Source organism: Brienomyrus brachyistius, chromosome 14 (assembly GCF_023856365.1).
Source record: "Brienomyrus brachyistius isolate T26 chromosome 14, BBRACH_0.4, whole genome shotgun sequence".
Lineage (NCBI taxonomy): Eukaryota > Metazoa > Chordata > Actinopteri > Osteoglossiformes > Mormyridae > Brienomyrus > Brienomyrus brachyistius.
In genome coordinates, this window is record NC_064546.1 from 6,064,193 (window position 1) to 6,084,056 (window position 19,864).

At 39.0% G+C, this 19,864-nt stretch overlaps 1 protein-coding gene across 8 annotated transcripts in view; it reads right to left on the reverse strand.

The window, feature by feature from the left end:
* The window catches only part of akap6 (A kinase (PRKA) anchor protein 6), a 168,444-nt gene that overhangs the window by 105,085 nt on the left and 43,495 nt on the right, over nt 1-19,864 (reverse strand). For 7 of the 8 annotated variants that reach the window (XM_048974096.1, XM_048974095.1, XM_048974098.1 and 4 more), the window contains exons 3-4: nt 4,186-4,437; nt 20-1,465 (exon numbers count right to left, since the gene is read on the reverse strand). In XM_048974096.1, coding sequence (XP_048830053.1) covers nt 20-1,465; nt 4,186-4,437 — 1,698 coding nt within the window. Of the gene's footprint in view, nt 1-19; nt 1,466-4,185; nt 4,438-12,108; nt 12,161-19,864 lie in introns of those variants that run through there. The other variant, XM_048974102.1, reaches the window with a different exon arrangement.

Consider the following 19,864-nt stretch of genomic DNA (forward strand, 5'->3'; position numbering starts at 1 on the left):
CAAACTTGTAAAACATTACCTCAATCTTGTTCCATATGTCTTTATAGTTTTCCTGATGCTGGATATCCTCCAGTAGCTGTTTGATCAAGTCTTGATGATGACGGCAGTGTTCTTCGACAGCAGGGCTCCAAGCTGGCTTCTCTGTTCTTTTGCACTCACCAGCATGCCAGTAAACCTCATCTTCTGACAGCAGGTCACTGAGGGGCCCTGACTCAATGCTCTCATCAAGAGAAGGTGCAATGTCACTGGAAGACGTAGGTGAGAAATGGCCAGAAGGGAAAGCCTTCTCATACCTGCAGCCAGCCTGGGGGGGTGTTGAGCTTTCCCATTCTGAGTGCACATCTGACAGCTCCCAGTCATCCACATCCTGGATTTGCTCCTCTATGGGTCTTTGGGGAAGAGCTTTGGCAATGGTCTCCAACTTTAATGCAAGAATTTCTGTCTTCTTCAGCTGAGACGGCAGAGCCAGATACTCATCAGAGCCATACCATGACTCTTCCTTCAGAGGCCCGCCGGTAGTAGGTGGTCGTTTCTTCTCAGGGATAGATGGAGAAGCTATTTTTTGGGTTGGATCACAGATGGTTAAAGGGCTAGCTGTACTGTCACAAGAGTCTGTATCTGGAGGGTTTTTCCTGGGTGAATTTTGTGGGGTGTCAAGCAGACAATTTTCCTGGGGGTCAAGGCTGAGCTTGGGGGAAGCTGGATGCTCCAAGTCACTGGCCTCTCCAGACTCAGACGAGCTTCTCTGGAGAGCAGGATCAGAGCCAGAGACCTGCAAATTCTGAAGGCTGGCTTGTCTACTTGGTTTCCATTTCCTACTATTCATGGTCCTCAGGTTGTCACAGGAGTGTCTGACAGAATTAGGGTAAATGGATGTGAGTTCCAGCCAGAACTTGGAGCGGTCTGGCTGACCCAGCAGTGACGGGGTGCTGCGACTCATATCTGCCTGAAACTGAAGAGAAGAGGTGTGTGGTGCTCTCTTAAGGATGGTCTCCGTGTCATCCCGGGACAGTCCTTCTGGGTACATTGCCTTTTTTGGTAGGGATGGCTGAGTGGGGGACATCTCATTGCAATTGAAGCTGTCCTGTAGTTGTCTTTTGGAGAGAGTATTCTCACACTGGAGAGCATTACAGTTCATTGTGGAAGTAGTGTCTGCCGGTTGGCTGGCTGAAGAGTCCTCACACCTCAGCTGGGGGTCTATTGGACTCCCAATCACAGAGGACAAGTGTTCAGCTGTGACTGTTAGGAGGCCCACACTCTGGATTAGCTCAGGAAAGTCTGACTCCAATGACGGGAAGCAGTGGTGAGACTTTAGGCCCCGGATCTGGCACTCTGCTTCTTCAGCAGGGCTGTAGTCATCCAGCTCAAAGGCAGTGATACCACAGTCCAGCGAGAAGTAATCTTGACTACACTTGATTGTCAGTTGGCCTGAGTCATCCACCTCTGTCAATGCATCCAGTCGCGCCTGGAGAAAGAGAAGTCTTGTTTTGAGAATTACATACAAGTCAAAGCAATGAATGTACATTTAACATGTAAGATAGTCTGCTGCACTATACAAGGAGTAATATTTTAATATTTTGATCAGCCTTTTTTAGCTTAACCTTATAACATATCACATTTTAAATTGCAAGAAAACAGTTTCTTATAGTTGTAGATATAGTACCAGCAAAAAGTTTGGGCAGACCTACCCATAGAAAGCTTATTTATATTATTCTCTACATTTAGGAATAATTATATAAGACATCAAAACTATAAAAAAAAAAATGTATACATATAATTATGCACTGACCAAGAAAGTATAAAAAATATATCTGCTGGGGGGGGAGTTCTGTGGGTTAGATTCATTGGCCGCTTTTCCTTAATGCTCTGGTCAAACTCCTCCCAAAGCATTTCTACTGTGTTTAGGTCAGGTAGTCATATGATGCAACAGTCCGTTGTGGGTGGCTTGACCTGTCCAAATTTCTGACTGGTACTCTATATATATATATCTCCTGGACGATATGGGCGCAAGGCAGGGAACAGCCTAGGATGGGGCACCAACCCATCACAAGGCACACTTACTCACCCACCATCCACTCACACACGTACACGCCAACACACCTATGGGCAATTTGACAACTCCAGGCAGCCTCAGCATGTTTTTGGGCTGCAAACATGCAAGCACCCAACACATGGAACTCTGGCGGGGACTTGAACCCAACTCCAGAGGTGTGAAGCGACAGTGGCACCACTGCGCGCGTGTGTTTGTGTATGTGTGTATGTGGGTATGTATGTATGTATGTATGTATGTATGTGAAACATTTCGGACAAGACAGACACCAGGGTATCAATGGAATGTTAATAGAATAGTCTTGTAATAGACAGTTATCCTTTCAACGCTTCCCCAAATAACGGTATTCTATGCTTTTTTATAATATCAACAGACGTCTGTTCTCGCATGTAATAATTCTGTAATATTCTTATGTCATTTTTACAATGCTAAGAGCACATTGTATCTGTGTGGGCAGCACGTGTGCAGATGGCCGGAGAAGTCAGGCGCCTAGCCGCTGAGCACAAGCCCCTCCTGGGTGAGTAAGCGGCATGCAGCATATGAGTGGAAACACAGTCACTGCAAAGGAGTGAAGTGAGAGGAAGCCCTGCCTGGGAGAGGGACATCACAGCTGCTTAAAGGAACTGTGACAGATGCCGTGAATGCACAGCCACGGGGCATGCAGAAACGCTTTCCATGGCCGTTTCCAGGCCCATCTATTACTAAATATAATAAGAATGCTATTTTTTAAAATGCATTTATATACTCTAACTGGATTTTTCCTGTCATTGTTTATTCCCATCATAGTTTATCGTCATGAATTCTGTAGTATTTACTTTGATCATATTTTATCATGAATTTACAGTCAAATTCACTTTCTAGTATACTACACAATGTGCTGACATTTTAAAAATGTCTCTTAAACAGAAGCTCTTTGTGCGCAATTTATCATTATAACATTGAGATAAGTGGGCAAATATATCAGTCAAAGCTATATTAACCAGACTGGCAAAGCATGCACAAGAGCCTGAGACTGACTGCATCTAATATACATAGAGTTACAGTTTTTTACAGACATTATTCACTGCTGCATTTCTTGTGGTTGCTTGATGTGAGTATTGAAATGAGATGTCGTGTATGTGACTAGTAAAATTGGACATAGGGTACAGTGGGAATAGTGCACAAGTAAGTGCATTTATTGTGCTGTAAGGTAGCCCTGTTCATTTAATTAAGAAATAGATTTCTTGAAAACACAGATCTTTTTGTTCATTAATTCTTTCCCACCTGTTGCATGATTCTGTTCTCAACCGCTGTAACTTGGTTAAGATTTTATCAGAGAGAGGACAATACAGTCATTTGTTCCAGCAATCCATCGAGTTCCCCTGCTATTATATGCCGTAACAATGCAAATCCACTCCTGTTACACTTAGTCAATTTACAGTAGTACTGGGAGCCATTAGTCACTTATCACGCACTATTGTTTGAAATCTAGCTTGCGTACAATCTGAACCTGAATAATAAGCACCAATTGATGGATTGGATATTGTTAAAATAGAGAGTTTTGCAGTTAATTTTATACAGTGCCTGTGTGCACTTTGTGATGAGCTATGGGATATTCCTGATGTGCTGTGGCGATGAGGGTGATAAGGTTTCTGTTTCTGATTTGAAACAGCTTGTCTGCAGTATGTACTGTTAACATCTAAAGTGATTTCTCTTCATATTTAAGACAGGCATCTACACTACAATTAGCAAAGCTGACTGTTGATCTTTTCCCGATTAAATGGAAGACATATGATTAGGAATCACACTTTAATTCTTAATTAATTTCCCTAAAGGGACATACTGTACACAAATGAGGTCTAACAAAAGTAACACGATTTAGCAATAACCGAGTGACCCCTTATTATACCTCAAGGAAATATGTTAGACCAGAACCTTTGTCATTTAATTTCATAGACCACAGATTTCCTCCAATCTGCCAAAGTTAATTGCATGCAGTATCTGTAGTAATACATGTATATGTCTGGTAGTGTAATATAATGACTTGGACAGAAGTGCATACACATGCATTGACATAGTCTGCCATTCATTCAGAATGAGCTAGTGTGAGCTGCGTGGACGCTTTGAAATGATGCGTGCAAATGTTTTTAGGATACCTCATCATGGTCCTGGGAGAATGCCTGCAGGATGTCAGTTTGCCGGGTGTAGTTGCCGTTGGAGTCCTGGAGGCTTTGCAGCAGTCGCTCCTTGAGGACCAGGACGGAGACTCGCAGCTGGTGCCACAGGAGCTGCACGCTACGGATGTCCACGATGATGTTCACTGAGTAGGAGAGCAGCTTCAGGGAGAACTCGGTCTCCAGCAGGGCGTGGATCTGCTCCACGTGGTCAGAGATATCCTCACAGATGTCCTGTGAACAAGAAAAGTTACTGGATGGTCCCATACAGGTCTGAAGGACCTAGGCCAAATGAAGCACATGTGAGCAAATGTAAGGTACACAGGCATAATATTTGGTAAACGTTCTATTGCCATTGTGATAGTAATAAATAGTATGAAACAGTGCATTAATATAAATCTGAAAAAGAGGGTTGCAGTGTTTTAGTATGAATTAGCAAACTCTATGCTAACAATATACACTAATATCTAACAATGCTAAGTATTAAACTGTGCATCTAACTAAGAAAACTGTAGGTGTTAGTAGAAAATCCAAAGAAAGTGTGGGTAAGACTGATAAGTAAAAAGCAAATGAATAAAAAAATATTAACCACAAAACAATGGGGCACTTAACCATAGAAATTATTTTTAAATCTTGTAATACATTTACCCTTATAATAAAAACCCTCTTAAAAGGTCAATGAAAAAAGTCTAGAAAATGATTATCAGGCTTGTATTAATTAAGAAACGAATGCAATTCAAAGACACTTCCATCCATCCATCCATTTTCCAAACCGCTTATCCTACTGGGTCGCGGGGGGTCCGGAGCCTATCCCAGAATCAATGGTCACGAGGCAGATTCAAAGACACTTTTAGTATTAAATTCTCATCTTTCAAATATCAATAAAAAGAAAAAAGCTAAATTGATCCTACAGGGATACATAATCTTATTCCAAGGTGAATGGATGATACTCTGGGATTACAAACAATTAGGCGTGATTTTTTCAATGAACATCATCTTTAGTACTGCATAAAACAAACATACTACAAATACATTTGAAAGTATTCAGTATATTGCAGAGCTGAAACCATAAAGAACCCTTTTTGTACTGGTTTTCATTGATGAATGTACATTTTGATTGCATTGTCGATTTTGTATTCTTTGCACTATATTCTTTAATCATAACAAATCAGGTGAGGATACTAAACACCAGCACGTTAGAATACCGTGCAGTTTTTGCCTCTGAAGTGCATAGGAATACTTGTTACTCTAATAATACAGCAGCAAAGACAGGCATTCTGTCATGGGAAATCATGGGTTTAATTTGAGAAGAATTTGACCAGAACGTTTACAGCTATTTTTCCAGGGAGGGCAGCCTCTTACGTTGTTTTTCTTCTTGCTTTATTAAGCCAAATTGTGCCTTTCAACATCACATCATCCTTAGAGACAAAGTCCCAATATTACACTGCATCTATTTCTGATTTACACAGACACAGAATAGGCTTGGATTCGTCATTTAATTGCCAGCCTCATGACTGCATCTATAAATTTGCCAGAGGACTCATATGTCAGATTCTTTCCCAAGCAAGATGTAATGTCCAGCCCAGGGGACATTTATATTGCCACCCTATCTTTTACTTGTTTCTGTCTGTGATATTTCAAAATACAACCAGCAGAGCGTTCTGAAATGTACTTTGAAAGACTGAAAGCAGAACTATATGAAGACCCTGGGCTGTGCAGTGCCACTCCATGTGAGTCACACTCCTCTCCAGCATGCTGCCTATGCTTCAGAGGTAAAAAAAAAACTTTGCTCACCAAAACTCTGGGTCGAATACAGCTTATACCAGATATGTTCTGCAGCAAAGTCCAGGCATGACTGTCATCTCACAGATGCTAGGCACAGAAAATAAGTAACAGGACAGGTGGCTTGTGGGACTGTTTCCCACAAACCAGAGGAACAGTTATGAAGAAAACCATTTTATCTGGGCCTGCTGAGTCTACTTAAGCAAAGCATCCCAAATTTCCAGTACGTACATCTTGCCAGATAAAAAGGGGAATTTGCCTATTTGATCTGAAGAGGAACTGTGAGAAGGAGCAGGCCTAAGCAAACGATGCCAGAATGCTAGAGCAGCACCAGGGGCAGCAGACATACTTAGAAATAGATCTTATAAGGTGACCGCTCAGCTCTGTCTCTGACAGCTGCAGCTGCTGCCTGAGGACACAGGACTCTGGATCAGGCAGAGATACCGAGGAGCAGTGATCTATCTGCACAGTAAAACTAGAAACTTACAACTTCTTACAGTACACCTTCTTTACACTGATATAGATACAAAATGTAATAAATTAATTAGAGATCTGGTTGTCCATGTTTTCATGCATATATCTGTGCTTGTTTACTCATTACAATGACATCATTAGTCATAATTAGTACCACTAACAGTTTAGGCTGACCGTATAACACAGGTATACGGCCAGTCCACTTGTGTGCTGAACTCACGATTGCACACCATATCCTGAAGTGCCAAACATCATACACTCACTACTCAATGGAGGGGATTTTATCTGATGCAGTGCAGAGGGCACTTCCTCATGCTGAGAAACTGCATCAGAGATACTCCCGTGAAAACCCCCGCAACACAACACAAATTAGTCAGAGTGGAATTCTAACTGAAATGCACACAATGCGTCAATGCCAAGTGAGTAAAATAGCTTCTATATATTTTTCAATTCTAAACCACCCCAGGGTGTATTTCAATGCCTTGCAACATTCGTATGCCGGTTTAAGTGAGCCCAGCCCATGACAGAATACTCAGTCAGAAAAACAGATCTTTCATTTACAATATCAGCTATTACTTTGAGCTAAAAATAACCTAAATCTTGTTTTAACCATGAAACTATAGATGCATCTTTTCTAGCGCACCTGGGTATGTCATCTCAAAGTACACATCCCAGTTCCAAGGGAATACTGACAGGCCCATATATCAGAAAATAGAAAATTGTCATACAGTTCAAAAGGGAGATTTCTCTGCTGTTCTTGACCAGATGGCTAATGATAATCATTTTCATTTTCACTAAATAAAAATGGCTGAGCCTAAAATGATGTAAAATCCTGTTTAAAAGAAAGACTACAACTAAAATCTACTGGTTTTGTGCACAAACCTATCACTGTAACAATGGCTCTGAGCACCATCCACATAAATCTAAATTGGCCGAAGACTATTATTTAGTGCGTGTGAGTGTGTGTATGTATGTGCCCTGTGATGGCCTGGTATCCCATCCAGGGTGAACCACAGCCATGCCCCAATACTGGGGAGAAGATACAGACTGCCTGCAACCCTGAACTGATAAATGTTAAGAGGAAGGATTGAAGGTATACCAGAAGGGCATAGATGCCTGCATTGTGCTGTCTCATAAAAAGTGCGATTGAGCTTTACAGTTACTGGATGCCCTTCATAACTTTTTCAGGAACTGCTACATTTGCGACTTGTCACTTGATATCAATAACAACTCGCAAGCTTAACAATTGCTTAATATCAATAAAGCTCACAAGCCTGACAGTCACTGCATATCAATAATGACTCAAAGGCAAACAAAAATACTGGTCACAGCTCACTAAGCTTTTGGCATTGATGCTTCCTGCTTCTTAAAATAATACAGAACCCAAGAATGTAGGTCAAGCACGTATCCACCCTGATAACACTACAGTAACATAAGCTGCTGTCTTCAAGATCGTATAAAGTTTTATAAAGCATTAATGTATTCAAATACTCTTACATTATTTACACCTTCTTCTTATTATTTATAACAAATTATATTTCAGACCCTGCAATATAAATGTATGAACTAATATATTTAAATATTAGCATATACAAGAAAAGATGTAAACTAAGAAATATTCAGCTAAATATCTCATTTTATTTTTATCTTGTTAACTTAAGTAAAATATATATACAAGCTAAATATAAAATTAGAGAGGCTAAGAATATTTGGTTATGGAAGATATAAATACAAAATTTTGTTATAGAATTTAATTGTGTATGAAATCTGGATTACCATTTAAATACAGATATTAAGACATACATATGTAATATCCATACACTGTGTGTATTCTTCATGAAGTACTTGTTAAATGTGAATATTACAGTAGGTAAAACAGTATGACAGGGTGTGTGTATGTAAGAATGGAATTTAAATAATGGCTCCACCAAGATCTATTTCTGTGGAGAGCAGCTGTCATCTCAAGGTTCTAATGTGGAATCCACATGTCGCAGCTCACACAAGCCCCTATACATGCTCACTCTCACTGACGCAGAAATGCATGCGGGCTGTTATGAAAACAAATGCTATTCACACTAACTTTTAAGTGACTTTGAACCAACAATTTTAGAACCACTGAACCATTAAGCATACATATATGCAAAATTTGCTAACTTGAACCATTTCTGCAGAACGATAGTTTTTCATTAAAATGTACAATATACTAAAGTATTCTACTACTCAGTAATATTGCTGCACATACTGCATTAGGCTGTCGTTTTTCCTGATCACTCATCCTTCTTAATTTGCACTTCAATAAAAGACTTCTTAACTACAATCGCACTGTATAAATGCATAGTGAGATAAAAGCCTTCCAAAAGTGCCCTGTACAGTTTCTATTAATACTCTGTAAACTCTTAAATCAACTGATTAGGTCTGCAATCCTCCTTACCGTCTGATTTTGCACTGCAGTGGCTACTTCAGTAGAAAACAAAGCCAAAATGGATTATGCTGTGTTGTTCATTTACCAGCACGGTTACTGCTCGAGGTTAAAGATAGTTGTCTGTCTCGCGTTCCTCACGCTGACCTGGGTCTCCCTCAGACCAGGAGGGGCCCCGTCCCGACACACTGACAGTAGTGAGTTGGCTATTTTAATCACTGACCTCATCCCCCTTCAAGGGCTCTGGGCTGAAGACCCTGAAACCTACTTTCAGAACAGTTGCCTTTGACGATGAGGGAAGGTGGAGTCAAGGGCACCCAATGATGAATGACTGCAGCCATTGTCATTGGCTTTAAAAGCTCACTGTAAAAAAATACCAACTTCTTCATTCTCCGTGCCATTTTTCAGCAGCATTACAGTACACTGTACTTTTTTGTTTTAAACAGGGCATTTGCAGCTTACCATTTAATCTAGTTTTTCGTTTTGTTTTTAGAGAAACACTGAGTATGTGAATCAAAGAAATTAAATAAATGCCCAGTTTATAATTTAGCATTTGATTTTGTTTTCGAAAAAGTACAATAGAATTTTCAGCCATTTTTCATCACTAATCCAGTTCTCTCTACAGTTTCACAGAGTTTGATTACAAAGCTAACCACTTCACACCTCAGAACTAAGTCTAGTTCCTCCTCCTGTCAGCTTGAGCCTGAAAATACTCCCCTCCTTAAGGCTTGTTCATCTATTATTTATAGTTCAATTGCCAGGTTGATAAACACATGTCTCTCCTCTGGCTCCATATCTACTGTCCTCAAAACAGCTGTGGTTACCCAAATACTCAAAAATCCTGATCTGGATCCAACATCTCTTTCTAACTATGGATCTCAAATCTTATATTCTTAGAAAACATGATGGAAAGAGTGGTAGCTATGCAACTTCACAATTTTCTTCAAATAAACATACTCTATGAGCCTAATCAGAGTCTGGCTTCTGTAAACAGCACAGCATTGAGACAGCTCTATTGCGTGTTGTCAGTGATCTACTCAGGCCTGCTGATGATGATGCCCTTAACATTGGGTTTCATCGACCAACTGTTCTCAAGAATGAATTTCTTCTTGAAACCCACTTAGTTTTCACGAAGCTTCTGGCAGTCATCATTGTTTTCTTATTTGGGATTTGCTCTTAGGCAAGAAAAGAATCTATGTACACTCAAGAGACACACACATTTGAGTGCTGACAAGTTTGTGCAAAATCATTGTTTATTGCATTTTCTTCAATTTCACAGTTGTATATTATCAGATTAAATTTCATTAATGTGTTCGTCATTCATTATAGTTTTAAATATAATATTTATAATTTCAATACTAAATAATTTACAGTTACTTTCATAATTAAATTATTAAAATTAGTAATACAGTAGCATTCCGTTCATCTTTTTGTGTTATTCTCACTACTGATAATACTAAATATCACAGCTCGTTTGTTCACTTCCTGCAGCAGAACCTCCACTTTCAAAACTACTGACGTCTTTCTTAAGTTTGGAGTCCAGTGCTCCACCATCTTCAGATTTTTGTTTGGGCATTCTTAACTAATATCTTAGCCTTTCTTCATAGTTTCTCTGTTTGATTTCTGTGTGTGCACATGGCACTGTAGTCTCATGTCCTTTTATGGGGATTGCTGGAGCATTTTCCCATGCTAATTAGGAACAACTGGAACATGCTTTAAAATTACTAGAACAATGGGATTCATCATTATAAGAACAGATTTGCAAACATTTTTGTGGTTTATGAACATGTGAATGTGATATAGAACCTTCTTATGACCTTTTTCAAGAACAAATTTAAGAAAAACTTCAGGTGATATTTATGAATGAGGCTCATTCCCCTCATCTTAGACCTAAGTGATGCTGTAAATCATGAGGTCCTCATTTCCCACCTGTAATCTATTGGTGTTACTGGTGTATCCTACTCTGGTTAAGGTCATATCTCACAAACAGACAACAGTTTATCAATTTATGCATACACAAATCCTCTACCTCTTAAGAGTGGTGCTCTTCTCAAAGATCATTTCTTCCCCCCCTTCTCTTTTTAATTTACGTCTTGCCTCTTGGTAAAATCATTTGTAGTCATGACCTTCACCTTCACTGCTGTGCAGATGATATTCAGACATATGTTTGATTCGCATTACCACATTCAATTCTCTACTAAAACACTAATGACATGCATCTCAGTACAGGGCACTGGAAGCTTTGGATACATGATGAGTTTCTCAAACTAAATACTGACAAAATTGAAGTTTTACTATTAGATCCTAAATCCTCATCATCCAAAGCATTTGATTCCTCTGTCTGTATTGATGGTGCGTTAAACCTTCTCCTATTATCAGAAGTCCAGGAGTACTATTTGACCCATCCCTGAACTTTGATCAGCATATCAAGTCCCTGACCAAAACTGTATTCTACCATCACAATATTGCTCGCCTCCAGCCATAGAAATGATGCACAAACTCTGTTCATGCATTCATCTCGTCCTGTATTAACTATTGTATTTCCTTTTTCATTTGCCTTTCTGCTTCACATTTACAAAAACCTTTCGTAAAGATGAACATTTTAACAAAACTTTTTGTAATGTGATTTGTAAACTAACAGTTTATTCCGGACTCTTCTGCAAGAGTCTTTACCAATAACAAGAACTCTACTCACATGACTACCATTCTCACAATTACACTAGGTACCAGTTCTGTCTTGTATCAAATTCAAAATCTTGCTGCTCACCTTCATAGCATGACATGGCCTTGCACCCCCTTACCTCAGTGAACTCCTGACCATTTACTCTCCTCCTTATTCTCTCCAATCCTCCAGTAGTAATGTTCTCTTTGTTCTTTGCACCAGACTTCTCAGAATGGGTGGCAGGTCCTGTAGTGCCATTACCCCAAAACTCCAGAATTCTCTTCCTTAATCTCTCCGTGACTGCTCTTCATTCTTTACTTTTAAATCTGACTTAAAGACCTTCCTCCTTAAAGAATATTTCTTTTCCTGACCTACATAGGTCCTCTTCCTTGTAAAGTGGCTTTGGGTTTGTAGAAGGCACTATATAAATGTAATTTATTTCTGTTATTATTATTTATTTTCCTATGACCCACATAATCACATGTGAGGTACTATAAATAATCTGCTCTACAAAGTGAGGGATTGGCAACTTTACAGCATTTATCCAACCAGTGAACTGCAAACTCACCGTTTTGCAGTCGACCATTAGCAGTTCATTTCGATTAACCAGATGCTTTAGAAAATAGTTCATCCTTGGTCTCCTGTCTCTGACTGTAGCACAATACTACACTGGAGCCTGCTGCCATGTCAGGATTCTCCAGATTCTCAGCAGGGGAGGGATTTAGTTTGCATCATCAAAATAAGAAGCTGCAAGTCACTTTCTGCTGCGATATAAAAAGATAAGGCAGAGAAGAGACTGCCAGCTGCTCCCCAAAATGAGACTACAGAGGTCTTACTGTGTGGGCCAGAATACTGGGAATGATGGTAGTGGAATAAAGCTACATATTTTGGCCAGATGCCCAGAATCTACTAATGCGTGTGCACTATATCACCCACTTCTGAAAAACTCACCTTCTGACTTTCCAAATTCTAAACATCTATGCTATATTTGACACACCAGCCACTCATACTATCTAATGGTATCTAAGCATGTTCTGATCTCATCCAGTTTCTCCTCTCATGGAACCTTCTATAGTAAGAAATACTGCAGTTGTCTCTAACTTTGGAGGGTTTCAATATCAGCCTAATTTCTCACCACAGAGGCTGAAATGTAATATGACATAATATTCCATTTAGAGTTGTCTAAATTAAATCATTTAGAGACTACTCGATTAATCTTCATTACTCAGTTTTAAAACTGCATTGATTAAAATTTCCCTTCTCAATTATGCAGCGATATGCAGAAGGCAGATGGAGCACAGAGGATGAAAGTCCAAATAAAAACAGAGTCTCAGTTGTGTGGAAGCACTTCAAGTTAAAAGTGAATGAAAATGCAGTGCTCTGTCAGTAGTGCAAAGCAGAACATAAGTACAACAGCATGACTTCTTTCAACATCATCTTAAAACAAGTCAATGGGGTTTGACAGACTCATACAATGATACAGCTTAGCCATAGATAACTATAAGCTAGGTGCCCCTTTAGCATTTTGGAGTAGCCTAGACTTTGTCGTCAATCTGAGAAAAATAACTTTAGTAAATTTCCCTTCCACAAAGGCTACCCCATCGCTTTGCCACATCATCATACAAAACGCAAAATACGGTAGGCTACATAACCATATTATATTAATTATTTTTGTGAAGGCATTGTGTGTATTGAGTAGGGTTGAACGATACTGGAAAAGGTTCAAATTGATATCTATAAAAGCAAAAAAAGAGTAGAAAATTTACCAGTTTACTATAGTAAAATAGAAGTTATTTATCAATACAGTCTGTCAAATAAGTTAGTGGTGTTGCTGCAAGTTGTACTAACAGACACAAAGCAGTGCAGCAAATCACTTGCTTTTGCTTAATATCATCTCTATAGAATTCAAAATTCCATATAATATTTGTTAAGTCTCTTACAAACGTGCCACCCTGCAAGCATGGAGGCAAAAGGAGCAGATATAAAGTATAGACTGATTTATTTAAAACACACTAGATAATGCTGAGGGGGCATCATGGTGGTGCAGTGGTTAGCACTGTTACCTCACACCTCTGGGACACGGGTTCGAGTCTCCGTCTTGGTCACATGTGTGCGGAGTTTGCATGTTCTCCCCATGTCATCGTGGGGTTTCCTCTGGGTACTCCGGTTTCCCCCCACAGTCCAAAGACATGCTGAGGCTAACCGGATTAGCTAAATTGCCCGTAGGAGTGCATGGTGTGTGAGTGTGCCGTGCGATGGGCTGGCCCCCCATCCTGGGTTGTTCCCTGCCTCGTGCCCATTGCTTCCGGGAAAGGCTCTGGATCCCCGCGACCCAGTAGGATAAGCGGTTTGGAAAATGGATGGATGGATGGAACGATAATGTTGAAAGGGTGCCATCATTAAAACTGCAAAGTTTGCTAAAATATGACAGGGTAAAATATTTGATTGTAACTTATTGGTGGTATTGACCCAGGCAACTATCTCAGTCCATGCGATGTCACAAATGCATGTGCACAACATATGATGTTGACATTAACACTGTGTATTTGGCAGGCCCATGGCACCGTGGGTGCTCAGCATATGTGGAATCTCCTTCAGAACAGCTGAAAAAGCTTCCTAGGAGGTCACCTCATCAAAATGGCATAGAGGAGAAAGTCACATCAGCGAGTCCCTGGAGCAGTTGGGGTTAAGGTCCTTGCTCAGGGACCCAATGGTGGAATCACTTGTTACTTTCATAATTTGAACCAGCCACCTTCTGAATCCAAACCCAGAGACCTGACCCCTAACAAATTATTTCTTTAAATACTTTTTTGGTCAATACATAACTCCATATTGGTAATTTTACAGATGTCTTTATAATTATTCTAAAACGTAGAGAATAGTACAAATAAAAATTTCTATGGGTAGGCCTGTCCAGACTTTTGACTGGTAATGTATGTGCTACTCTGCTTCTCTGCTTGTATTCGTAAATACAACATACATTTTCATTGCTACGTGGATGATACCCAGCTCTATCTTTCTAGCAAACCCAATTCCACCATCCCACTCTCCTCCTTTACTGATTGCATTAATCAGTTAAAATCTTGGTTTACCTCTAATTTCCTTAAACTTCACAGAGAAAAAAACAGAATTTCTTCTAATTGGTACCAAATCAACAATTTCTAAAGCTAACAGTTTTTCAATCACAATCTCCCCCTCCCCTCAGGTTAAGAGTCTGGGTGTCATCCTCAATAGCACATTATCCTTTCAATCTCATATTAACATAATATCACTTGGTTCAAATACTTCCATCTTCGCAATATTAATCACCTCCGTCCTTCCCTTACCCCCCATACTACCGCTATCCTTGTTCACAGTTTAGTCACTTCACGACTGGACTACTACAATTCCTTTTTGTTTGGTCTGACCAACAAATCCCTCCATAAGCTTCAATTACTTCAAAATTCTGCTGCTCATATTATTACTAAAGCCCCCTCTATACATCATATCACCCCGGTGCTGCAGCAGCTGCACTGGCTCCCAGTACATCTAAGCATTTCAAAATCCTCCTCTATACATTTAAGGCCATCCACAATCTCGCTCCTCCATACCTGTCTGATCTTATTCACATTGCTACTCCTTCTCCTTCCTCCTCTATTCACCACATCGTCCCTTCTGCCAGCCTTGTCACTATGGGGAGCAGGGCATTCTGTTGCTCTGCTCCCCGACTCTGGAACTCCCCACCAAAAGACATTTGAAGTATCACCTCCTTTTCTCTTTTTAAATCAAAACTAAAAACGCATCTGTTTAAGAGTGCCTACTCAATGTAAATTCTTTTACCTTTTTATACTGTTTTAGTTTAGTCATTTTTTAAAATTCTGATTGTTTTCGTTGTGTAATTCTATGCGATGTCCTTGTGTGCTTTGAAAGGCAACTTTCAATAAAATGCATTATTATTCTTATTATTATTAATTACTCAATCATCAAACTAATCATTAGATTACTTGGTTACTAAAATCGATAGCGAAAGCCCTAATTCCCTTTGAAAATTCTTTACTGGGAATACAATTGCTAGCAGAAGTGCTCCCACGTCCTTCGTCCTTATTGCATGACAGTCTGATACTAGATAACATTTTTGAGAGAGGACACAAGTTTTTTATTGACTTATTTTTATAAACATTCAGTCTACTAAATATCCCGTAAATTTCATTGACTTAAACTAGACTAAAACAAAAAAAAAATTGTAAAATTACTAAAATATGACTTATACCAAGTTTCACTTTTGTCAAAGAACTAAGACTTAATCTAAATCAAAATATGCTGTCAAAATTAACACTGTTGTGCAAGACAAATGAGACCCCCCCCCCCATAGGATGACAGGCTTTCAGTGGATCCTCCTACAAATCAAATTTACAGACACTAGTTTTCTTGGGTAGAACCCCAGACATTTAAATCGAGGTGACATTCTTTAAATAACTTGCTTAAAAGTCATATTTTTAGGGTACAAAACTACTGAATACACAATACAACAATTGCTAATATTTTATTTGGGGGGCGGGGGGGGGGGCACAAGTAACTCAGTGACTCAGTTACTACTCAAGTACAAATAATAAACAAATATAATAACTGCATGAAATACATGAACTGCTATGACTAATTAATGATGAACGAGCAAGGGATCAGCATGAAACTAACACTTAGTTTCAGGTTAATGAATACTTTAAGAGTGTCTTACTACATTATTTGTATCCCCTCAAGTAAAGTGTTAACAATTTATATCACATTTAACCTAAATATGTCTTAATTCTATTAGAAATTCTTCAGTTGTGATACTTACTATCTAGGTGCCCCCTGCCCTGTATTTCCTGAGATACGCTAATAATGAATTTCCTATAAATGACTTCACATTTGTGCACCGAGTTGCACTGCCATCTTGCGTCCAACATGTACATGCTCCCCCACCCTCCGATGTGTCGGTAGCCACCAGGTTCTCTAAAGTACCCCGAGAGTCTGTTTGAGTGCACTGTATTAGGCTGATATACATTCTGTCTGTCCATGGCATACTCTCAGCCCTGCGCCCCTAACTTCCTAGGATACGGTGCAGAACCACAAGCCTATACTGGAAAATTCTTTTAAAGAGACACTGCTTATGTGGAACGATACAATCGTGATATTCAAAGCCATCCTCTAGATGGCGCCAATCCCATGTGAATGCACTGAGACTTAGTAACAAACTGATTGTAGGTAAGATGCATGAACTAAAGCACTGCATGGTCATTAAAATAAAAGATCTTTGTTCTACTTAATTATTCTCATATGACTACTATCAGCTAAAAGTAAAGACTAAAAAACTTAACGATAAATGGTAACACATACACACTGAACACCCAGGGAATCAGATATATTTTTCCTGTTTCTTTCTGCAGAGAAATTCACTTAGGCCAATCTTGTTTGAAAAGAGCCAGTGTGTATGCAGGTTTTTGGGATAACCTTTAGGTCAGCTATTCAAACCCAGGTGTGAGGTCTCAATCAATCAGCCCTCTAATTAGTAATCTAATTAGTGAGTTGCAGCAAAACTGATATTGAGCATACACAGCAGCCCTTTCTGGATAAGATTGCCCACCCCTGGCTACCTGCTAAATTATTGATGCATATAAATTGTCCCTAGTGTGTGACTGTTTGAGGGAATATGTCCCTATATGTGCATCGCAATGGACTGGCATTCCTATCAGAGTGCATCACAGCTTTATATCCTGTGCTGCCTGGAATAGGTTTCAGGTTTCCAGGATAAGCATTTGGCGGATTGATGGTTTTATCATCAAATATCCCTCAACAGTGCCCTCTGTTGGTTTACATCAGAAATTTTGGTATTACAAATCCACCTACTTGGAATACAGTATTACAGAATTACAGGAATGTAAACTTTATAGTTTCATATGTGCATGTATATGTGTAATTAATATAAATACAGCAAACAGTAAATAAACAGTGCAAGAACCAACAGGAAAATAAATAAAATAAAAAATCTGATTAAGCAATAATTAATTGGAAAAATTTTAAGCAATTCTGAGCAATTCATGACATTTTAACCACAAAATCAGCACCAATCAATTATGTTTAAATAAATGATATGAGTTTTATAAATAAAATAATGCAAAAGGACAAAAACAAAATCCTCATTCCAGCCAATTTTCATTTTGGATTGGCTAAGAAAATTGCGTATGGAAAATAAATGAGTGAATGAATGAATGAATGAATGAATGAGTAAGAGATTTTTTCAGCTTGCATATATGATTGCAAGCCATGAGTTTTTCTATACTTCACTACAATTCTTGATTATAATTCTAATATTTTAAAATTCAAAAGACTTCTCTAATCTTGGTGGAGAGAGGGTTATTGAGTAATGCTAAACAGATACTGAATTTCATTTCACAGATTGAACTGCTGGTGGGCTAATGGAGGCATATATCATCTCCTCCTGAACAGGCTAAAATATAAATGGGCGTGGACAGGCTTTCACCAAAAGGGTCAGAAGAAAATCGCATTATACTAAATTCTGAGAACAGCAGTATGGCAGTTTACTGATTGTTCACCACCTGTTCCTAATATTTAGACAATAATCATTAATAAGAAAAGGTTGAATTCACTGCTCTCACTAAAGTATATTCAGAGAAATTAGGGTTTCATTATACCATTTTTCCACAGATATGGGTACTAAGTGAAATTATATCTCCTATGAAATATAATCTCGGATGGCCCAGAAACTCGCAGCTCTGTGTGTCGAGTTTGCATGTTCTCTCACCAACACGAATTGCAAGCTAACTTCTGTGAATGCCCAGCAAATTTACCAATCTTACTACCCAGCACAGACAAGACTCCTTCTGCACCAGCTGTCAGACTTAAACAAACCAAACAGGGTTTAATTATAAATAACAAAAGGAGTTTTATTTTAATAAAGGGAAACCAAGAACTCAGGGGTGAGTGAAGTCAATCTAACAAACAAAAAGGACACTAAGTAAATGAAAAACAACGTCTCTGAGTGACATAAAAGTATTATATATCTGCATCGCCCTTTCCTAAAGAAAAACAGGAGAGCTAACTTAAACCAAAAGTACTCTGCTCTTAAAGTGTCACTAAATGATAAGAATGGAATATAATCATGCATTACCATATAGATGCAGACCCATCTGGAAATTTTGGGTCTGACTGCCAGATGAAAGAGCGCTCTCTCCCCCCCCCCCCCCCCAAATGCCAGGTCACCAGCCTTTTAATTGCACGGATTCTTTGTATCTTCCTCTCACAATCTGCCACAGGACACTACCTTGCAAGCAACAAACATCTCTAATGTTTGAACACAAAAAATACAGAGAATATGGTACATTTCAGCTCAGGATGAGGTATCTGCAACACAATTTTCAAACCCTTTCTTGTGTTTGATTTTTAAAGGGTACAGCTGTGCAAGCAGAGACAACTGCATTAACCTTTGGTTTCTATTACTCAGTTAACTTAAGAAAACTAATGGATTGTGATCAATTTAAAATATTTTCAGGAAGGAACTAGATCCAAGATGAACTTCAAAGTACTGGAGCACTAGTAGCAAGGCTAAGGTTTCCTCCTTGATGGTACTGTAATTTAATTGATGATTAAACTTCTTGGAGTAATATTGAATGGGACAGTCAACTCCTTCAGGATCCTCCTGTAATAATACTGCACCTGCCGCAGTAGCAATGGTATCCACTTCTAGCTTACAGATGTAGCCACTTGAATGTCGATTGTAAATGGCCGAGAAAAATAAGGTGCCGCCAAAATGGGGGTGTTACACAATAAAACCTTCATGGATTCAAACGCATCTTGAAACTTGTCTGACCAAAGAAAATACTAAACAGTAGAGAAATTCTTACAAAATGTAACTGGCTGTAGGAAGTGCGGATAGGGAAATTAGTAATTGCACTTACTTAAGCATCCACAGGATGTACGTTAGTTTACCTACAGTAAGTAATTAACTGTGACTTCACCAAGTTCACCCTTGGTCAGGTTTAAGGTCAATGCAGCCATTCAAGCACTGAGTGAAGAATCTTCAAATGCAAATCCCACATGGATGAATACACAACCACATCATTTAAAAAAGCTTCACAATTAGGTATCCCCGCAAGAACAAGATTCAATAATCTTTGAAAAGTTACTGGGGCATTCAAGAGCCCAAAAGGCAAAACTGCTTTTTAGTAAATCAAGCTTTGTGACGTAACATGCAGATCGAACTTTACGCAATTAACATACCATATATGAATGCCTGAAAATAAACTGGAGTAGCTTCTAATTAACTGAATGACATCACTATGTTCAGA